A 20060-nucleotide genomic window follows, 5' to 3' on the forward strand; every position below is an offset into this window, starting at 1 on the left:
AAGGCTTTAGTGGATCATGTTTTGTCAGAACTCTCTACTATCACCCATCTGTCTTGGGTGGCCCTACACAGCATGTCTCACAGCTTCATTGAGTTGCACAAGCCCTTTCGCCACAACAAGGCAGTGATCTGTGAAGATACATTGAAAATATTTTTATTACACCTAACTACTGAACGTGAATACCAAAGCTTTTGGCCAGATAGTAAAGAAACTGCCTGCAATGTAGGAGACCCAGGTTTGATCCCTGGGTCGGAAAGATCCCCTGGAGAAGGGGCATGACAACCCACTCCACTATTCTTGCCTGGAGAACTCAGTGACAGAGGAGCCTGGTGGGCTACAGTTCACGGGGTCACAAAGTCACACACGACTTAGCGACTAACACTTAACTTAAATATAGTCTGAACACTTACATTAGCCTAAAACAGGACAAAATCATCTAACACAAAGCCTATTTTATAATAAAGTATTTTATATCTCATGTAATTTATTGAATACTGTATGGCAAGTGGTTGTAAGTGTATCAGTTGTTTACCCATAATCACTTCACTCCCACTAGCCAACATAATGGGAGTATTGTACTGCATATCACCAGCCTGGGAAAAGACCAAAAGTCAAAATTCAAAGTCTAGTTTCTACTAAAGATCTATTGCTTTCACACTATCATAAAGTTGAAAAATAGTCCAGCTGAACCATTGTAAGTTGGGGGCTATCTGCATATATCACAATCTGGACTATCCATACCACACAAAACAAATAGCTAATATAATCTGAGTCTTTCAGATCCTCAGTTTTAAATAATGAAATGAATGGTAAATATCACTATAATCATTTTTGGGCCATACTTTTCTTTTTTTTTTCATACTTTTCTTTTACCTTAAAAAGGCAATTTAAACATGTAAGAAAACAACCGGTCAACTTTCCAATTTTATGTGGTTCAGCAATTATTTTAGTATTCTATCCTCTTTGCCAAGAACGTATCTTCTGGTGCCACAAAATGGGTGATCCTATTTTTTCCTGAGCATTTCTCTTCATTAGTTTTTGTTGAGAACATTTAAGTTCTCACTTAGCAAATTTCAATTATACAATACAGTGTTATCAGCTTTAGTCACCATGTTATACATTAGATCCTCAAACCTTATTCAACTTGTGGTTGAAAGTTTATACCTTTTCACCAACTTCTCCATATCTCCCCCATCTCCTAGTCCTGGCAGCTACTTTTCTGCAACTTTTCTGTGAATCTTGACTTTTGGCTGAATGCTCCTCCACTGTATGTGTGTATAAACTTTTGTGCATACGTGCATCAGCTGAAGAATACTTTGTTTCCATAACCAGCTATTGTGAATAATGTTGCTATGAAAATGGGAGTGCAGATGTCTTTGAGATAACAATTTTGTTTCCTTTGGATATATACCCCGAAGAGGGATTGCTGGATCATATAGTAGTTCTGTTTTTAATTTCTTGAGGAACCTTCATACAGTTTTCCATAGTGGCTGTACAAGTTTACATTCTCACCAAAAGTCTACAAGAATTTTCTTTTCTCCACATCCTCACCAGCATGTTCTCTCTCATTTTTTTCATAATAGATACCCTAACAGGTTTTGAGGTGGTACCTCACTGTATTTTTGATTTGTAGCTCTTTGATGATTAATGATGTTGCACACTTTTCATATTCTTGTTAGCCACTTATAGGTCTTCTTTGGGAAAAGTGTCTATTGAGGACTTTTGCCTATTTTAAAAATGAATTATTTGGGGGTTTTTTTGTATTGTATTTCTATGAGATCCTTGTATATTTTGATGTTACTCCCTTTTTGGATATATGGTTTGCAGGTATTTTCTCCCATAGGTTTCATTTTTATTTTGTTGACGGTTTCCTGTGTAGAAGCTTTTTAGTTTTATGCAGTCCCACTTGTTTTTATTTTTGGTTTTGTTACCTTTGCTTTTGTTGTCAAATCCAAAAAATCAACACAAAGGCTAATGTCAAAGGGGCTTATTCCCTACATTTTCTTCTAGTTTTATGGTTTTGGGTCTCATGTTCAAGTCTGTCTGTCTTGAGTTAGTTTTGGGTATGGCATAAGACAGAAGCTTGGTTTCATCCTTTACATGTGACTGTCCAGTTTCCCAACACTATTTATTAAACAGACTATCCTTTTCTCATTGTATATTCTTGGCTTTGTCAAAAATTAGTTACCCATATTAATAAAAACAAACCAGTGCGTTTTTATTGGAGTATAAGTGCTTTACACTGTTGTCTTTCTGCTGTACAGCAAAGTGAATCAGCTGTATTACATATATCTCTCCTCCCTGGACCTTGCTCTCACCCACTGCCCACCATCCCAGCCATCTAGGTAATTACAGACCACTGCCCTGAGCTCCCCATGCTACACATATACAGTAGCTTCCCGCTGGCTGGCTGTTTTCCATATGGCAGTATATATGTGTAAAATCCTCATCTCCCAATCTGTCCCACCCTTCCTTTCCCCCACTGTGTCCACATGCTTGTTCTCTATGTCTGTGTCTCTATTTCTGCCCTGCAAATAGGTTCATCTGCACCATCTTTCTGGATTCCACAATATGTGTTATTATACGATATTTGTTTTTCTGACTGACTTCACTCTGTATGACACACTCTGGAGCCATCCACATCTCTATGCTGCTGCTGCTAAGTCGCTTCAGTCGGGTCTGACTCTGTGCGACCCCACAGACGGCAGCCCACCAGGCTCCTCCATCCACATCTCTCTAAATGACTCAATGTTGTTCATTTTTTATGGCTGAGTAACATTCCATTACATACATGTACCGCACCTTTATACCTTTATCTGTTGATGGACATTTAGATTGCTTCCATCCCCTGGATACTGTAAACAGGGCTGCAGTGAACATTGTAGTACATGTGTGTTTTTGAATTATGGTTTTCTCAGGGTATATGCCCAGCAGTGGGATGGCTGGGTCATATGGTAATTCTATATTAGGTCTTTTAAAGGGGCCTCCATTTTTTTTTTTTTTTTTTGAGCAAATGTCTATTTAGGTTTTTTGCCCATTTTTTTTGATTAGACTGTTTTAATATTAAGCTTCAAGAGCTGTTTGTATATTTTGAAGATTAATCCTTTGTTAGTTGCTTCATTTGTAAATATTTTCTCCCATTCTGAGGGTTGTCTTTTCATCTTATGGTTTCCTTTGCTGTGCAGAAGCTTTTTAGTTTAATTAGGTCCCATTTGTTTATTTTCATTACTCTAGGATATGGATCACAAAAAGATCTTGCTGTGATTTATCTCAGTGTTTTTCCTGTGTGTTCCTCTAAGAGTTTTATATAGTGTCCGGTCTTCCATTTAGGTCTTTGATCCATCTTGAGTTTATTTTTGTGTATGGTGTTAGGGAGTGTTCTAATTTCACTCTTTTAAATGCAGCTGTCCAGTTTCCCCAGCACCACTTATTGAAGAGATTATCTTTTCTCTTTTGTGTATTCTTGCCTCCTTTGTCATAGATTAGGTCACCATAGGCACAGGGTTAGGGTAGGTGTGTGGGTTTATTTCTGTGCTGTCTATCCTGTACCACTGATGTATATTTCTGTCTTTGTGCCAGCCCCATAGTCTTGATTCCTGTAGCTTATAGTATAGTCTGAAGTCAGGGAGCCTGATTCCTCCAGCTCTGTTTTCCTTTCTCAAGATAGCTTTGGTTATTAGGATCTTTCATGTTTCCATATTAATGGTAAAACTTTTTGTTCTAATTAGTAAACCGATGGGTTTATTTCTGGCCTATATTTTTTTTCATGCCAGTGCCATACTGTTCTGATTATTAGCACTTTGCAATATAAGTTGAACTCAGAAATGTGATCCCTTCAGCTTTGTTTATTTTTCTCTTTTTCCAAGATTGCTTTTGGCTATCTGGGATTTTCAGACCGTTTTTTCTAGTTCAGTGAAAAATGCCATTAGAATTTTGAAAGGTTTTATATTGGATATGTAGATCACTTTAGGTGGTATGGACATTCTAACAGTATTAAATTCTTCCAATCATGAACATGGGCTTCGCAGGTGGTGCTAGTGTAAAGTCAGGAGATGTAAGAGACTTGGGTTTGATCCCTGGGTTAGGAAGATCTCTGGAGGGCACAGCAGTCCACTCCAGTGTTCTTGCCTGGAGAATCTCAAGGACAGAGGAACCTGGCAGGCTACAGTCTATAGGTCACAAAGAGTCAGATACAACTGAAGCAACTTAGCATGCAGTCATGAATACAAAATATCTTTCCATTTATTTGTGTCTCCTTCAGTTTCTTCCATCAGTGTCTTATAGTTTTCAGTGTATAGATCTTTCATCTTCTTGGTTAAATTTACAACTAGCGCTTTATTCTTTTTGATGCTATTGTATATGGAATTGTTAATTGCTATTTTTGATAGTTTGCTGGTTGGTGTACAGAGTTACAACTGATTTTTGTATAGTGATTTTGTTGTCTATGATTTTACTGAAATAGTTTATTCTTAACAGTTTTTAGGTGGCATCTTTAGGGTTTTCTATACGTAATATCATGTCATCTGAAAATAGAGATGACATTGGAAGTGACTTGGTTTTCACTAAATCCATTTCTCTCGGATAGATCTAGATGACTTTGATAACATGAGTGCCAGTTTAGTCATGAGTGTTTAGTATTACTTCACGAACATATTCTATAATGCATTTTCCAGTTACTCATTCTGCTTTTATATCATATACAGTGATATTAGATATGGTCTCTGTCTGTCTTAATGTAGATTTGTGGCTTTTTTCTAGCTTCCTTTTGGGAGAAGACCTATATTCCTACACAGGTGCATATAGACAGGCGTCTCTTCTTCCTCAGTATGAGAAAAAATAATATTGTGGGCTACTGGCTTAGGTGGGCTTTTGGATAACACTGTCCACATGTGCATTAAGTTACCTGGATTGTAGAATTGTATGTAAATGTGTTTCCCCATGTTCTGATTCCAAGCAGAAAATACTTTATAATCCTGTTTCTTCATGTAGTTACATCTAAAGTTATCTTTAAATTTCTTATGAAACAGGGGCTTTATAATCAATTCTGGGATATATGGGTTTAGGCTGAGTGAATGAAAAAAACGTAAAATAGGTTTCATTCCTTCCAGTGAAAATACTGATGAAAGTAACAGAAAATTAAATTAACAAAATAGAAAATTATATTCCATAGGGTACAGTTAAGAGTCAGTGAACAGTTACATAGTGGCACATTTCTGTTCAATATATAGAAGAATTTTCCAATTTTCTGAGCTATATAAAGTATATTACTTATATTTCTGGCATCCTCAGATAACTCAGAAAATAAATATTGGTTATTAGTGATAACTTCAAGTCATATTTTTCTAATTCTAGCTGACTTAGTGACAGTTCAAGTATTCTAACAATAAAAATTATGTAACTGTGAGGGTCATTCCAGTTGGCCCTCAAGTAAGCACTGACTTGAACTGCACAGGTTTGAACCACTTATAAGTGGCTTTTTCCAATAAAATGTACTAAAGTACTATACAGTTCACAGTTGGTTGAATCTGAGGCAGAACTATGGATACAGAGGGCTGACTGTAAAGTTACGTGCGGATTTTCAACTGTGTGGGGCATGTATGTCTGTCATGCTATTCAAGGATGAACTGTATTTTCATTTGGTTGCATTTAATTTTGGCCAACTTTCTGCTGAATCTATCACTCATTATAATCAGGAACTACTGTAATTTCAAATAAAAAGGGCACTCTGTTACCTGAACATAAAATAAACCACCTGAAAAATGTTTCCAACTGGTAGAAAGCAGTGCTGTTCATTCTTATTATTTCTCCAGTGTCTTTAAAATTTTCTCTGGATTCTCTGTCTGGATAGAAAATACAAGAAACAATAATAGTGTTCATCTTAATCATTAACAAAGAGGGCCTTCCATTAACTTCCGGATTACCTCTATAAGTAATATAGATGGCCCATTTACTGAGAGAATATACTAATGTCAACAGAGAGTAGTATAGTTTTGCAAATAATTTTAGTCTTACCAGCAAGATACTATAAAAACCCAACATATGTTCATCCACTTTCCTCTTTTTTAAATGAGGAAATTTTGAGCACAAGGAAGCAGTTTTAAATTGCATTAACACTTACTAGCATCTGCCTAAGGGTCACTCACCATCTATTGACTTGCTGTATCTCTGAGCTATATATAAGACAGAGTTAAGCAAAAAATTCATGATAATAAAATAAATCCCCACCATAAAGTATGATGCTCTCACCAGACCATAGATTGTACTGTGAAAAACCAGTTCCCTTCATGAATAAAACATCCATGGTATTCAGAGTGGATGTCATTGCAACTAGTAACTTGAAAGTGGATCTGTCCTTTTGGTAAGATATAAGGTTCTGATGAGTGAGTAGAAATTATAAACTCAGTACATTAGTAATAGTGGACACTAAATAAGATCCAGGAAAAACAAAAGAATGGTAAACGGGAGTCTATATAGAAAATGTTTCATGTAGTCTGCAAGTATGCTTGGCTTGAATGAATCACTGAGGAAGAGGAATAGTGTTCAGTGAGAGCTTAATGAGATGCTGAATATTTCTGTGGTTCAAGTAGTCAAAGGAAAGCAACCACTGCTAGAGCTCTATGGAATGACAGCCCCATGGACTGGCCAGTATCTTGAGGCATGAAATACTTAGCTCTCAAATTTGTCTCCCTGTCACCCAGGACCTCAGAAAACCAAAATATTTCACTTTGAAGATAATATCTGATCTAGGCACAACAAGCAAATAGTGCTGCCTACATACAGGGTTAAAAATAAAGTCTCTGCTAAACCAAGATGATGGTGTAACTTAAATAAGAGTCAGACAATCTGGGTTCTAGTCCCAGGTTGCTGTTAACTAGCTTTGTGGCCTGTGATGTAATTATTAGAGATTTACAATTGTGTAATGGTTCATAATAACAAAGTATTTTCATAATGCTTTCATATGTCACCCCCCAGCTGCCCACTGAAATTCAGATGATAGACAAGGAAACTGAAGCTCAGAGTGATATGGGGACCTACAGAATCACACGGCCCATAAATGGTGGTGGCAGGACACCAAAGCCAGGTTTTCTTTTAAATTTTGTTCTCTTTCCACTTCTTTATCCATAAAACAAAAGAGTACACTAATGATTTATTTTTAGATCAAATATTTTGTGATTTACTAGATATGACATTATTTACTTTTTGGCCACACCATGTGGCTTGTGGAATCTTAGTTCCCCAACCAGGGACTGAACTTGGGCCCTCTGCAGTGAGAGTGCAGAGTTCTAACCACTGGACCAACAGGGAATTCCCTAGGTGTGATATTCTTAATGAAATAGCTTTCATTTCAGTTGAATCACCAAAGATTTATTAAGTATTGACTTGGCCTATCACTGTACTGAAAACAGTGGTGTACATGTAATAGTGGTCCCCAAGCTTTTCGATACCAGGGACAGGTTTTGTGGAAGACAATATTTCTGTGCATGGGTTGGGGGGATGGTTTGGGGATGGTTTAAGTGCATTACATTTATTGTACACTTTATTTCTGTTAGTATGACATCAGCTTCCCCTCAGATTATCAGGCTTTAGATCCAGGAGACTGGGGATTCCTGATATAAAAGTCTAGTGTTATCCACCTCAAGGAGCTTCCAATGTGGTTACTTCTTGCATACTTGTTCGACAGATTTCAAATTAACTAGGACTATTGCCTATAAGAAAGAAAATCATTGTTCATTGCTTTAAAAGTTTTTTACTTCAATATCAGTGTTGGCTAAAGTAAGGAAAAGAGCGATCAAAAATAGGCTTACACATTGACAATGTGGGAGTTTGGCCTCACCTCTCAAGAAGGCCAGTTCTGCACTGCTTTACCTGAGTTACTGCCACTCACCAACTAGGTGAATTTAGCAGATTCAAGCCCTTTGTACTTTGATTTCCCCAGTGTGTGTCAGAGGGACCTGTGGGTGATACCTGTCACCCTGCTGAAGTGTACGCAGGCTGAGTAAATACCTTGTTCATCTCCCTTCATTATTCTGTTTGCCCCACCTTAAGCGGTGTCCTCTGTGGAGGAAGACCCAGGTGAAAGAAGGACCAAATGAGAGGAGGACAGGGGTCTGTAAGCAGTTATTCCTTTGCTAGAACAATCAAATCAGCCCTCAAGGCCCTTTGACAGGAAAATATAGACAGCAAACATACTAACAGATGGCTCTAGAAATCCTCTAGTAAAGCTGTCTTTGTTGAGGGGATGGTCTGGCAAGTGTTTCAATAGAGGCTGAAGGTTCCTACTGCCTTCCTGACCTAGAGATCCGGGGCCAGTACCTTACTGTTTTGATTACTGTAGCTTTATAACATTTTGAAAACAGGACATGTGATGTCTCCAAACTTTGTTCTCTCTCAACATTGTTTTGGCTACTTGGGATCTATTGTGGTTCCATACAAATTTTAGGACTGTTTTTCTATTTCTGTAAATCAATAAAGCTTTTATAATAAAAATTAAGAAGGAGGTAGACCTATATATATACACTGACATGGAAAGATACTAAAAGTAACATGTTTTGTCTTTAAATTTCTAAGTGTTTTTAAAATGAAGGTAATACATATACATAACTTTTAAAAAAGCAGTTTACAACAAGGGCTTCTGATGAAAAACCATGTACCCTACACTCAAGAGGCATGCATTTTTGTGCAGTCCTTTAAAAAAATTTTTTTTCTGAGCACTGTTTTTTTTTAACTATTAAAAAAATTGAATTATAGTACGTTTACAATGTTGTATTGGTTTTGGGTGTACAGCAAAGTGACCCAGTTATACATATATATATTTTTTCAGATTCCTTTCCATTATAGGTTATTACAAGATATTAAATATAGTTCCCTGTGCTATCCAGTAGGTCTTTATTTTATAGATCATAGTGTGTTTGTTAATCTGAAGCTCCTAATTTATCCCCCTCCCTTACTATTCCTTTTAGTAACCATGTGTTTGTTATCTATGTCTATGAGTCTATTTGTTTTGTAAATAAGTTCATTTATACAATTTTCTAAGATTCCACATATTAAGTGATATCATATTTGTCTGACTTCACTTAACATGCTGATATCTAGGTTCACCTATGTTTTTGCAAATGGCATTATCTGTCATTCTCTTATGGCTTAGTAATAGTCCATCTGTGTACACATATCACATCTCTATTCATCTGTCAGTGGACCCTTAGATTGCTTCTGTGTCTTGGCTATTATAAACAGAGCTGCTATACAGTGGCAGTTTTCACCATGAGACAGCATGGGTAAAAGATCACCTTCAGGTGAGTTACAGTGCTTTATTTCTTTTACCAGCTACCTATCACTGAATAAGAAATCACCCTAGAAATTATCTTAAAACAATAAACATTATTATTTTAAAAAACTAAAAAAAATAGTGCTGCTATGAACATTGGAGTGCATGTAAATAGTGCTGTGAACACTGGATGCATGGATCTTTTTGAACTATAGTTTTTGTCTGTTCTGGATATATGGCCAGGGGTGGGACTGCAGGCTCATATGGCAGTTCTGTTTTTAGTTTTTTAAGGAACTGCCATATTGTTCTCAAAGAAGAAGTTGTTCGTCTCGCAAAGAACTAGAGCCTCTTGATGAAAGTGAAAGAGGAGAGTGAAAAGTTGGCTTAAAACTCAACATTCAGAAAACAAAGATCATGGCATCTGGTCCCATCACTTCATGGCAAATAGATGGGGAAACAGTGGAAACAGTGACAGACTTTATTTTCTTGGGCTCCAAAATCACTGCAGATGGTGACTGCAGCCATGAAAGTAAAAGACGCTTGCTCCTTGAAAGAAAAGCTATGACCAACCTAGATAGCATATTAAAAAGCAGAGACATTACTTTGCCAACAAAGGTCTGTCTAGTCAAAGCTGTGGTCTTTCCAGTAGTCATGTATGGATGTGAAAGTTGGACTGTAAAGAAAGCTGAGCACTGAAGAATTGATGCTTTTGAACTGTGGTGTTGGAGAAGACTCTTGAGAGTCCCTTGGACTGCAAGGAGATCAAACACCAGTCCATCCTAAAGAAATTCAGTCCTGAATATTCACTGGAAGGACTGAGGCTGAAGCTGAAACTCCAATATTTTGGCCACCTAATGCAAAGAACTGACTCATCTGAAAAGACCCTGTTGCTGGGAAAGATTGAAGGCAGGAGGAGAAGAGGATGACAGAGGATGAGATTGTGGGATGGCATCACAGACTCAATGGACATGAGTTTGAGTAAGCTCCAGGAGCTGGTGATGGACAGGGAAGCCTGGTGTGCTTCAGTCCATGGGGTGGCAAAGAGTCAGACATGATTGAGCAACTGAACAGATACTGTTCTCCATAGTGGCTGTATAAATTTACATTCCCACCAACAGTGCACGAGGGGTCCCTCTTCTTCACATCCTCTCCAGAATCATTTGTAGGCTTTTTAATGATGGCTGTTCTGACTGGTGTGAGGTGATACCTCACTGTAGTTCTGATTTGCATTTCTCCAATAGTGAGACTGAGCATCTGTTCATGTGCCTATTGGCCATCAGTATGTTCACAGTACTGGTTACAAGTACACACACCCAACTAACATGCTTATTCAACCTGTATTTCCCACCTCTACCAATAACTCCTGGTCTAAACTACCACTGTCTCTTGTGAGGACAACAGAAATAGCCTCTTGCTTGGCCTACTTTCCTGCTCCCGCAGTTGCCCCGCCACAGCATCTTCTCCACAAAGAAGTCAGAATGACGTTTTAGATCTGGTACTCTTTTGCTCAAACCTTTCCTGTCTCACTCAGAGTAAAATTCAAAATCTTTACCTTGACCAGCGAGGTCCTACCTGCATGGTCCTCCACTGCCTTTTGGCCTCATCTTCTCTAATCCCCTCCTGCTCTGCCACATTGCCCTCCTTGCTGCGCTCTGCACGCTCCTGCCTCAGAGCCTTTGCAAGCACTGTTTTTTTCACCTGGAGCACTCTTTCTCACACAACCTCACTCCCTCAGTTGCTCTGTGTGTCTACTCAGATATTACCTCTGAGAGAGAACTTTCCTCAGAAAGTGAAAACTTGAACCTCTTACTCTGCTTTTTCTTCATGGACCCTGTCACTATCTACAGTTTCTCTTTTACTCCATATGTTCAGTTTCTTTCCGTCATGCTTCTCTGCCATTCTTTAGGGCAACTATCCCCATCTGCATGGTTGCGGCTATTGCTGGTCCAGCCCTGGAAGGGAAAGGAAGGAAGAGCTCCCAGCAACACAGGGAGCTGTGTGTTACTTCACTCACGGTCCTCTGAGAAGAAGCTGGTGACTGAGCCACTGCAGAGCTCAGAGCGCTGGGAAGGGCAGTGTTTCTGGACAAATATGGGCCTGCCTTCTCTATTACCAGACAAGGAGAGGACGTATTTGATGGACAATTTGTGATGTCTTCCACAGTTGATTTAAAAAATTGAAAATCCATTCATAAAACATGTAAGATCTCACATAACTGCAATCTGGTAAACGATACTCACTATAAAGACAAGTACTGCACCGGGATCATGTTTCTTGTCACTAAAATTATTAGTGAGTAACAATATAATAATTATTAAAATAATTAGTGATAATTATTAGAGACTATTATCACTATTAGGTTCTTCTGCTGTTTCTATCATTCCGTTTGTTAGTACATAGGCAGACTGTGGTTTTTTAAGTTGAAGGCTTGTGGCTACTCCACCCAAGAAAGTTTATGGGTACCCTTTTCCTAGTAGCATCTGCTCATTTTGTGTCTCTGTGCCACATTTTGGTTCTTTTCACAATATTTCAAACAATTTCATTATATTTGGTATGGTGATCTTTGATGTTACTACTGCAGAAAGGATTATGATTCATTGAAGGCTCATGATAATTTGCATTTTTTAGCAATTAATTATTTTTAGTTAAGGTATGTGCGTTTTTTGGATATACTATTGGACAGTTAACAGACACCATATAATGGAAACATAACTTTTACATGCATTGAAAACCAGAAAATTTGTATGGGTCACTTTACTGTGGTATGTGCTTTAATCTGGTGGCCTGAAATTGAGTCCGAGATATGGCTGACCTTAAATCTGGACTGTGGTTTTCTGTTTGTGGAGTTTATAGTTGGTTTTTGTTCACACATATGAATTTCTGCAGCTTCTCTCTCAGTCTTGTTCTCTGGATCCAACATGGACTTCCTGCACTCTTCACCAGCCGTATCACGGTAGGGACTCGGGATTTCTATTCACTGGGCTTGGTCCACTTTTTCGAGTGTTCCGTGTCTTCCTCCGTATTGATTTATCCCTCATTTCCTGGAGTGCCATCTCAGGAAACCTTCTAGAACGGGCAGAGTCCTCCCTCTATGTGTTTACCACTGGAACTGCTCTGTTCCAGATGCAGGACCGCTTGCCCTTGAGCAAGGGCTGAGGCCACAGTTCCCTTGTCTCGGAATCCCGTGCTGCTAAGTGCTTTGCTGTGACTCTGACCTGCCTGCCTTTGGAGAGTTTTTTTCCTGAGAAGCTTTAAAGGGCTTCTTAGGTGGTCTCAGTGTTCATGAAGCTCCCCAGGATCTTTTCCAGGTGTTCCACCTCACTTTAGAAGGCTCTCACAAGTTGGCCTCAGGTGTGTGTTCGTTCCTTCATCCTGGAGAACTTGTCTCTTTTATTGAATAATGCCCTCATGTCTGTTTTCTGTCTCTCTCTCACTGGAACTAGCTTTTGGACTGATTCCCTGTATTGCTTCTCTTTTCTGTAGTGTTTTAAAGTTATTTGTCTTTTATTCTGCTCTCGGGGATTTTCCTGTACAGCTTCAACCATTGTACTTCATTTATTTGGATCCTTATTTTTGTTCTCCTTTTGTTCACAGCACACTTTTGTTTCTCTCAACTTTTTAGATGTTAGAAGGCAGGTATAATCCTACTTAAAGATATCCAATTAACATAATTGGATACATAAATGTAAGAATCCTAAATGACAAATCAAATTCAGTTTATTAAAATAACATATGATCAAGTAAAGTTTATCTTGGAAATACAAAGGGGGACCTTGGTAATATATTCATCCTTATTAGGTCATATGAGAAAAGTTAAAACTGTTTTTAAAATTTCACTTCTATTCCTGAACACAACTGTAATAAAATCAGAACTATAAGAATTAAAGTGAAGAAAATTTCCCTAGCGTAATAATGTATTTCTCATATCAGACTGATACTAGAATTGATCAGACATTGGGTTTTCTTATTAAAATGTTGAGCAAAAAGTCTAATCACTATTATTTGCAATATAATATTTCTTTGGAATTGTTAGCTAATACATTCAAAGATAACAAAAGATAAAACAGCAAAGCATCTGCAGAAGGTAAGATTATCCTTAAACTGTAATGAATTATTACAGACTCTATTCAAAATGCGGCCAATAAGGAGGTAAGTTACAGAAATCAGTGCACTAGCACTTTTCACTTATTTGATGAGCAGTGATGAAAGACAAAAAATTTTGTTCAGAGACTATGAGAAAGTGTCATCTCTCACACCACCAGGGACATTGTATATTGTTACAGCCTCTCTGGAGGCCAATTTTAGAGTTACCAAAGGTTCTAAAAACATCCATATTCTTGAATCAAGCAGCTCTATTCCTAGGCCTACAAGCTAAGGAAATACATAAATGGAAAGATGGATGAATTTTTTTTATAAAAAATCCCAATAAAATTACAAAAAAAGAAACACTTGAGTGACAATCAGTTGGGTGCCCCTTAATTATCGCGAGACAACATGGGAGTGTGTAGGTGTTTGGAACAAAGATGTAGATCTTTGTTACCATGGAAGAAGCCTAAGCCTGTGTTTCACAGCAAAGAGAAAAGGGCAGAATACAAACTAATACTGTTAAAATTATGTAACTGTGTGCCTGCATAAGAAGACTGAAGTCAGGGATGACATATAACAGATGTGTGTGAGGGAAAGATTTGGTAACACATTATTATCTATTACTATCGGATTGAAAATTTATTAGGTTAGCTAGTGACTCATCTAGCAAGAAGAAAGGAATAAAGGACCCATTCTAAAATTTAATATCTTTAAGGGTTGAAAGGGTGAGAGAGGGAGGAAGAGGAACATAGACAAGGCTGGTCGTCAAGAGAACTTTTCACATACTTTATATGAGCAATGATAAGAGACAAAAAATGTCCTGTGTTTATGAGATGATGAGGACCGTTACAACTGTGGAGTAGTAGTTTGCTTCTAAAAGTCACAGCAATAACATGTTTGCCAAAGTATGAGTTAAATTACTAAATTCTACTCTGGATCAATACATGGAAAGTTATTTGTTAAATTTGTAATTTGTTAAAAAATTAATGCAAAGTATATTTTAACTGATACATCTAAACTGAAACACCTACTTTGAAATATTTTAAATGTTAATATATGCCTTTCAGCATTATATATATATATATATATACACACACACACATACACTATATACTTAGTTCACTGATAAAAGTCTTATTTTCTATTGAATAAGTCACTTATATGTTATTATGGCAATTGTTTCAAAAAATGTAAGTTCCCCCAACAAGTATCTCCTCTCTAGCTGTGGCTATAGAAAATAAAATCAGGAATTTTATTATACTCTTTCTTTTTCACCTGCATATGGGAGAGTTATCTAACTGCACACCTCTCATATTGGCACTAAGCTAATTACTAAAGTCTGTTTAAATCTATCTACCTATCTTTTGTTTTGCTGCCTACCTGGGCCTTTTCCAAGCAGGCAGAAAATCTCCAGTCGGTCTGTTATCACAACCAGAATGCAAGAGATTATGATTCTGGAGAGAAGCAGAATCAGTTTACATCCTTTTCAGGCAAGAGAAAAGGATACTACTTCACAAGCAAGAAATCTGAGGCTCCCTGACCTTAATTTAAAAAACCTGCAGCTAATAATCACATTAAAATTGGTTTTACATGCCAGACAGTTTTTGTTTCCTCTGTCGTTTCTACAATTTGAGTGTCCTTTTGGTTACCAAAATTATTTGCTGAAAGGCATATATTTCATCTGTAATAAGGTTAAGTCTTAAAGTTTTGGTATATTTAAGTTAAAATTTTTTGTATTTTTTTTTAAATAAAGCTAGTAACATTCCTTGTATTTATCCAGATTAGAACCTAGCAATTTAACTCGTAATTATGACAATACTGAAAACAAACTCCTTGAGGAGCAAAATGAGTTTTTCATTGTAATCTGTCAACCCAAATAAAGAACGTATACATTCCACCACGGGTACACTCTAACCCCTCCCTAAAAAAGGTCAATTGTTTCTTGAAGGAAAGAGAGCTCTGCCTGAAGCTACACATTTAGCAAGAAAACAGGTCAAAGAACAGATGTGCAGAGCTGAAGAGAATTGGTACAGGTGATCTGGTCAGTATGCAGAGGCTCCAGTGACAGCAAACTGAACTTGGTTTTTTTTCAACAGTGGAATACTTAAGGACAACAAATCTAATTAACACCATAAGGCAAAATAAGTGATCTTCTAAAGGGTGGTTAGCTTTCACTTAACATTCTACTAAAGGAACTGTATTAGCCAGACCCATTTCAGCTGCTCCAGTATAACTCGCTGTTCCACTAAATAAGTTCTGTCTTCAGACACTTCTCTTTTAGAGAGAGCGTAGCTTACAGTTTGTGTGTATGTTACTGAAATGAAACGTTCAGTCCAGCTATGGAGATGATGCTCACAAAATGAAAACACAACGTGAGTCTGTATATGTGTATACCAAGAGAAAAGTTACCGTGGCACTTTCGGTGCCCCCAAAGTTTAGGCTTACTAAGTATTTATTTCCAAGATACTTTTGGTATTAATGATATAACTAAATACTTGGGGGGAAAAAATCTCACAGTCATATTTGCTACTTCCATGATAAAAGTAAAAAATATCTATTAATATTATAGTCATGGAATCATTCTCCCTTGGGTAAGTCTAAGAGAAGAAAAAAATTATGGGATGAATTTGCAAAAGTGTGAAAAGATGTCTTTATCTACACCAAGGCTGCTCTTTACAATTACCTCAATTTTCTAGATCTATGATACTAAATAGCAATCCCAAGGCTCTGTTGGTTACGTGTATATTAGCATCTCCAGGAAGAAGGAAATGGCAACCCATTCCAGTATTCTTGCCTAAAAAATTCCATGGACAAAGAAGCCTGGCAGGCGTAGTGTCTGTGGTGTCTCAGAAAAGTTGGACATGACATAGTGACTAAGCAACAACAATATTAATGTTTAAACTTTCATCTCTCTCCTCGAGAATAAAGGCTAAGATTTTAATGACAATACATTAAAATACTGCTCTACTTTTTATCTGCAACTGGGCACTATTAAAAGTTAAAGGCAGTCCTCTCTTCAAAGGAGACACAGCCAATTGAACTGTAAGTTTTGGGGCCCTTTAAAACCAATGACTGTTTTATAACTCTGAAAGTATTTTAGCAGTTTTTAGTAACAGTAGTTATAGAGAGGACCATAGTACTTAAAACATCAGTAACCATGGAACATCTTTAATCTGGTCAGATTACTGATAAGGCAAAGGCATTATTAACTTATCTTTACAAACAACCTTACAACAAGATAATAAAATGCATATACCCTAACATTCTCAGCAGAAGAGAAAAGCCATAAGGTTACCTTTTCTAGTCACTTAAGATAACTGGTCTTATCTTGAAAAAGCGAAAAAACAAATGACAAAAAAACAAAACCCCAAAGTTATAAAGATAAAAGCAAGGGCTGACTTACCACATGATCAGACTTTAACTCTTAACATAATTAAAACATCTCACAAAAATTTTTAAGTCTTGTAAATGTGATTTTTAAAAGACCTACTATATGGTACTAAATACATTAATATACAATTTGAAATTCTCAAAGCAGCTCCTGTCCAAATAAAAAATGACAAGAATGTTTTGTTTCTGAATTAAAAAATGGAAAAGTTTACTGTGAAAAATAACATTTATGCAACAGGTAGGTTTTTGGGTTTTTTTTGGTAGTTTTGCTTATTAATCATTTTGCAGGGTTTTAAAATTGTTCATTATCAAAGACCCAAAAGTATAGTAATAGAATTGAACGTGAGAAATCTGAATCTTTGATTTCAGTAACTCTTTCAATATTTTAGATCTATAGGATTTATTTTAAAGTAAATAAGTAAAGAATATTTAGTCATTTATGAAAATAAGGATCATATTGATGAAAATAAAGATGTCTACATTTCAAATTAAACATTTACTGAATATTTTAGTACATACCTGGTGCTGTAGTGGGTACTTTTGTAAGATTCTCTGCCCTAAATTTCCAGTGTTAAATCTAAAACTTTCCAGACAGACATTTGGTTTTTTAAATAGTAGGTATGACTAATCATATATATTAAATTATATAGGATTATATATTATTTATACTTAGTATATATAAACAATTATTATATATATAATTACAGTTATATGCATATAAATTTTTTTTGTTGAACAATGTGTGAAAATGAATAGTAGGTATCATGTTTTAAATAAAAACATAATTGGAATATTGCTCATTTAACTAATGCAAACCACCAGTCTACCTATAGCAGTGTGTACTTCAATGTTGAGAAGATCCAGCTGAAATATAACTAATTCTGATCAGAGAACTAGTGGATTAGCCAAATATTCATTTGGATTTTTCCATAACATCTTACGAACTTTTGGGCCAACCCAGTATTTTTTCCCATAGCTAAAGGGGTCACTCTAAACACAAAAGCTAGCATTGTTTTTCTATGATTAGGTTATAGTAGCTTAAGTCTTCAAACACTAGAATTCCTCACACAGCTGTTAACTGTAGGCCAGGGGACCGGCTGACATCTACTTCTTGCCTATTTCGTTAATGGTTTACTTCCAGGTCCTGAAAGGACTGGAGCCTCTCTCCAAGGACGATGTTGGCTGTGCCTACGTCCGCCTTCTACACAGGCGGCTCTTTCCGGTTTGCCATCTCCACGCAATGCAGATCTGAATGAACTCACATCTGTCACGGATCGACCCAATTCGTGAGCAATCTTTTCCCATCGACCTGGGGTCCCTCCTGGGAACTTCACCATACTTCTTGTCAGCTGGCTGAGGTCCTCTTCTGTCCATTCAGGTGCCTGAAGAACATTAAAGAACAACAATGTTTGCTAAAACATTTAATAAGCCTGTGAAATTAAGTATTAGCATCATGCTTTCTGCAAAAATAACAATGTTAAAATGTATCTGATAGTCTGAATGAAGGTCTGGGCTGCATCTTTACCGTTATGAATGTATGTTAGAATGAACATCGTTAGAATGTTCCCATATGCACTAAACAATGAAGAAGCAGTATTGGGAACCCAAGCTTTTTAAGACATTAAAAAAAAAGGTAAGACAGTCATTTGGAAGTGCATTGTGTGTCACAGATACCTCATGTGAGGTTCCTATAGAAGGTCTCGAAGTTTTTCAGAAGTTTTTCGTTTTTAATGTAAACGAAAATGTGAACAAGTAAATGTACTAATTCCAAATCAGAACTGAGATGGAATTTTCATTCTATCTAAGTCTAAAAATCATGTTGTTTTCAAGGAGTTAAATTTAACAAGTGCTAGCATTCATAAAACTTGAGAACAGAAATAGAAACTCCTGCAACCAAGACTTAAACCATCTGATCCATGCAAAGAAAGCAACACTTCCTTTTTGAGAAGGTAAACAGCTTCTTAAAAATTGGTCAAATGGTTACATGAATATGGAAATACCTCAAAGATTGTAAAAATCTTATTTGCAAAACCCAAAATTATAAAAGTGGGCATATTCTCTGCATTTTATTGAGCACTACCACTTGGTGAGAGCCAAAGCTGAGAAAAGCAAAAGAGCATCATCAAATAACAAATAATGACACGACAATTATTTTACGTTACAGCACTGGTTCCTACCAGAGGCAGTAGCCATGCTGGTGTTATACTAGACTCTAGGAGTCAGCAGCGAGATGGAGGAAGCCACCTTATTTTCCTTTAATTAAAAAGACAGAAGGAAGGAAGGAAACCTTTGAGACAAATACCTTTTCTAATCACCATTTCCGATAATGAACAGGCATACATCAGGCCGTTTGCATTACAGAACCATCAGCACAGAACAACAGTCGGAGGTGAGTGACCCCAGGGACTATCTCCGCAGCCCCAGCACAGCGTCTCCCTGACACTAATCCTCCCTGTCATTCTCCCACTGCGCTCTAACCACACTGACATCCGCCCGCCTCACTGCAAGCTTAACGGGCCCTTCCTGACTTCTTACTGTCTCCCCCAATCAATGGTTCAAGCGTGCTCTTTTCACCATGTCCAAATGGCAGCTTCACTCAGAATCAAAGTGCGCTGCCCCTGTTAAAGGGCTTTCCGAAAGGCTCCCCTATTTGCATTCATTTGCAAAGCAAACTACTTTTATTCACTTTGTTCTGCTATCAAGAATGTTCCCTGAAGCAGATAAATTGGCATAAATACAACCTGCCACTTAAGAGTCAGTAAATAATAGCCAATAGTAGGGAGGATTTTATCAATCATTCTATTTTGTATCCACTAAAAGCTGAAAGCCTCAAACATATTCATCAGTACGACCCTTATGAAACATGCATAAATTCACTTCTATAAAGAAGGTGGCCTACACTGAGTATCGTAGTTTCTTTGATATTTAATGAATATCAGAAATCTAACTCTCCATAACAGATCATTTAAGCATGTACACTGAAAATTATTTTTTTACTTTTTGCTTATTTGTTTTTACTTTAGGGGGAAAGTATTATTCAGATATTATTTAGAGGGACATAATTGGATTTTCTAGGAGATCATTTTTGCTAAAAAGCTGCAACTTTAATAATTATACCGATTGGTAACAGAAATGCATGCATTACGGAGACTTTATATATGCTTAATAGTCTAGAGTCGTACCATAAAAAGCATTTAGTTGATGCTGCACAGAGATACAGTATTCATCCATCAGTGCAATTTCACAGTAAATCAAATCATCTTATTTCTGTATTAATTATAACAAACATTCTTGGAGCAAACAAAATTGTCTAAAATGT

General features: G+C 36.9%; 1 protein-coding gene across 2 annotated transcripts in view; it reads right to left on the bottom strand.

The window, feature by feature from the left end:
• DNAJC1 (DnaJ heat shock protein family (Hsp40) member C1) overlaps positions 1-20060 on the bottom strand; it is a 191610-nt gene that overhangs the window by 20443 nt on the left and 151107 nt on the right. For both annotated transcript variants that reach the window (XM_004014216.6, XM_027976603.3), the window contains exon 9: positions 18004-18123. In XM_004014216.6, the coding sequence (XP_004014265.3) occupies positions 18004-18123 (120 nt within the window). The remainder of the gene's footprint in view (positions 1-18003; positions 18124-20060) is intronic.

The sequence above is a fragment of the Ovis aries genome, chromosome 13, assembly GCF_016772045.2.
Source record: "Ovis aries strain OAR_USU_Benz2616 breed Rambouillet chromosome 13, ARS-UI_Ramb_v3.0, whole genome shotgun sequence".
Lineage (NCBI taxonomy): Eukaryota > Metazoa > Chordata > Mammalia > Artiodactyla > Bovidae > Ovis > Ovis aries.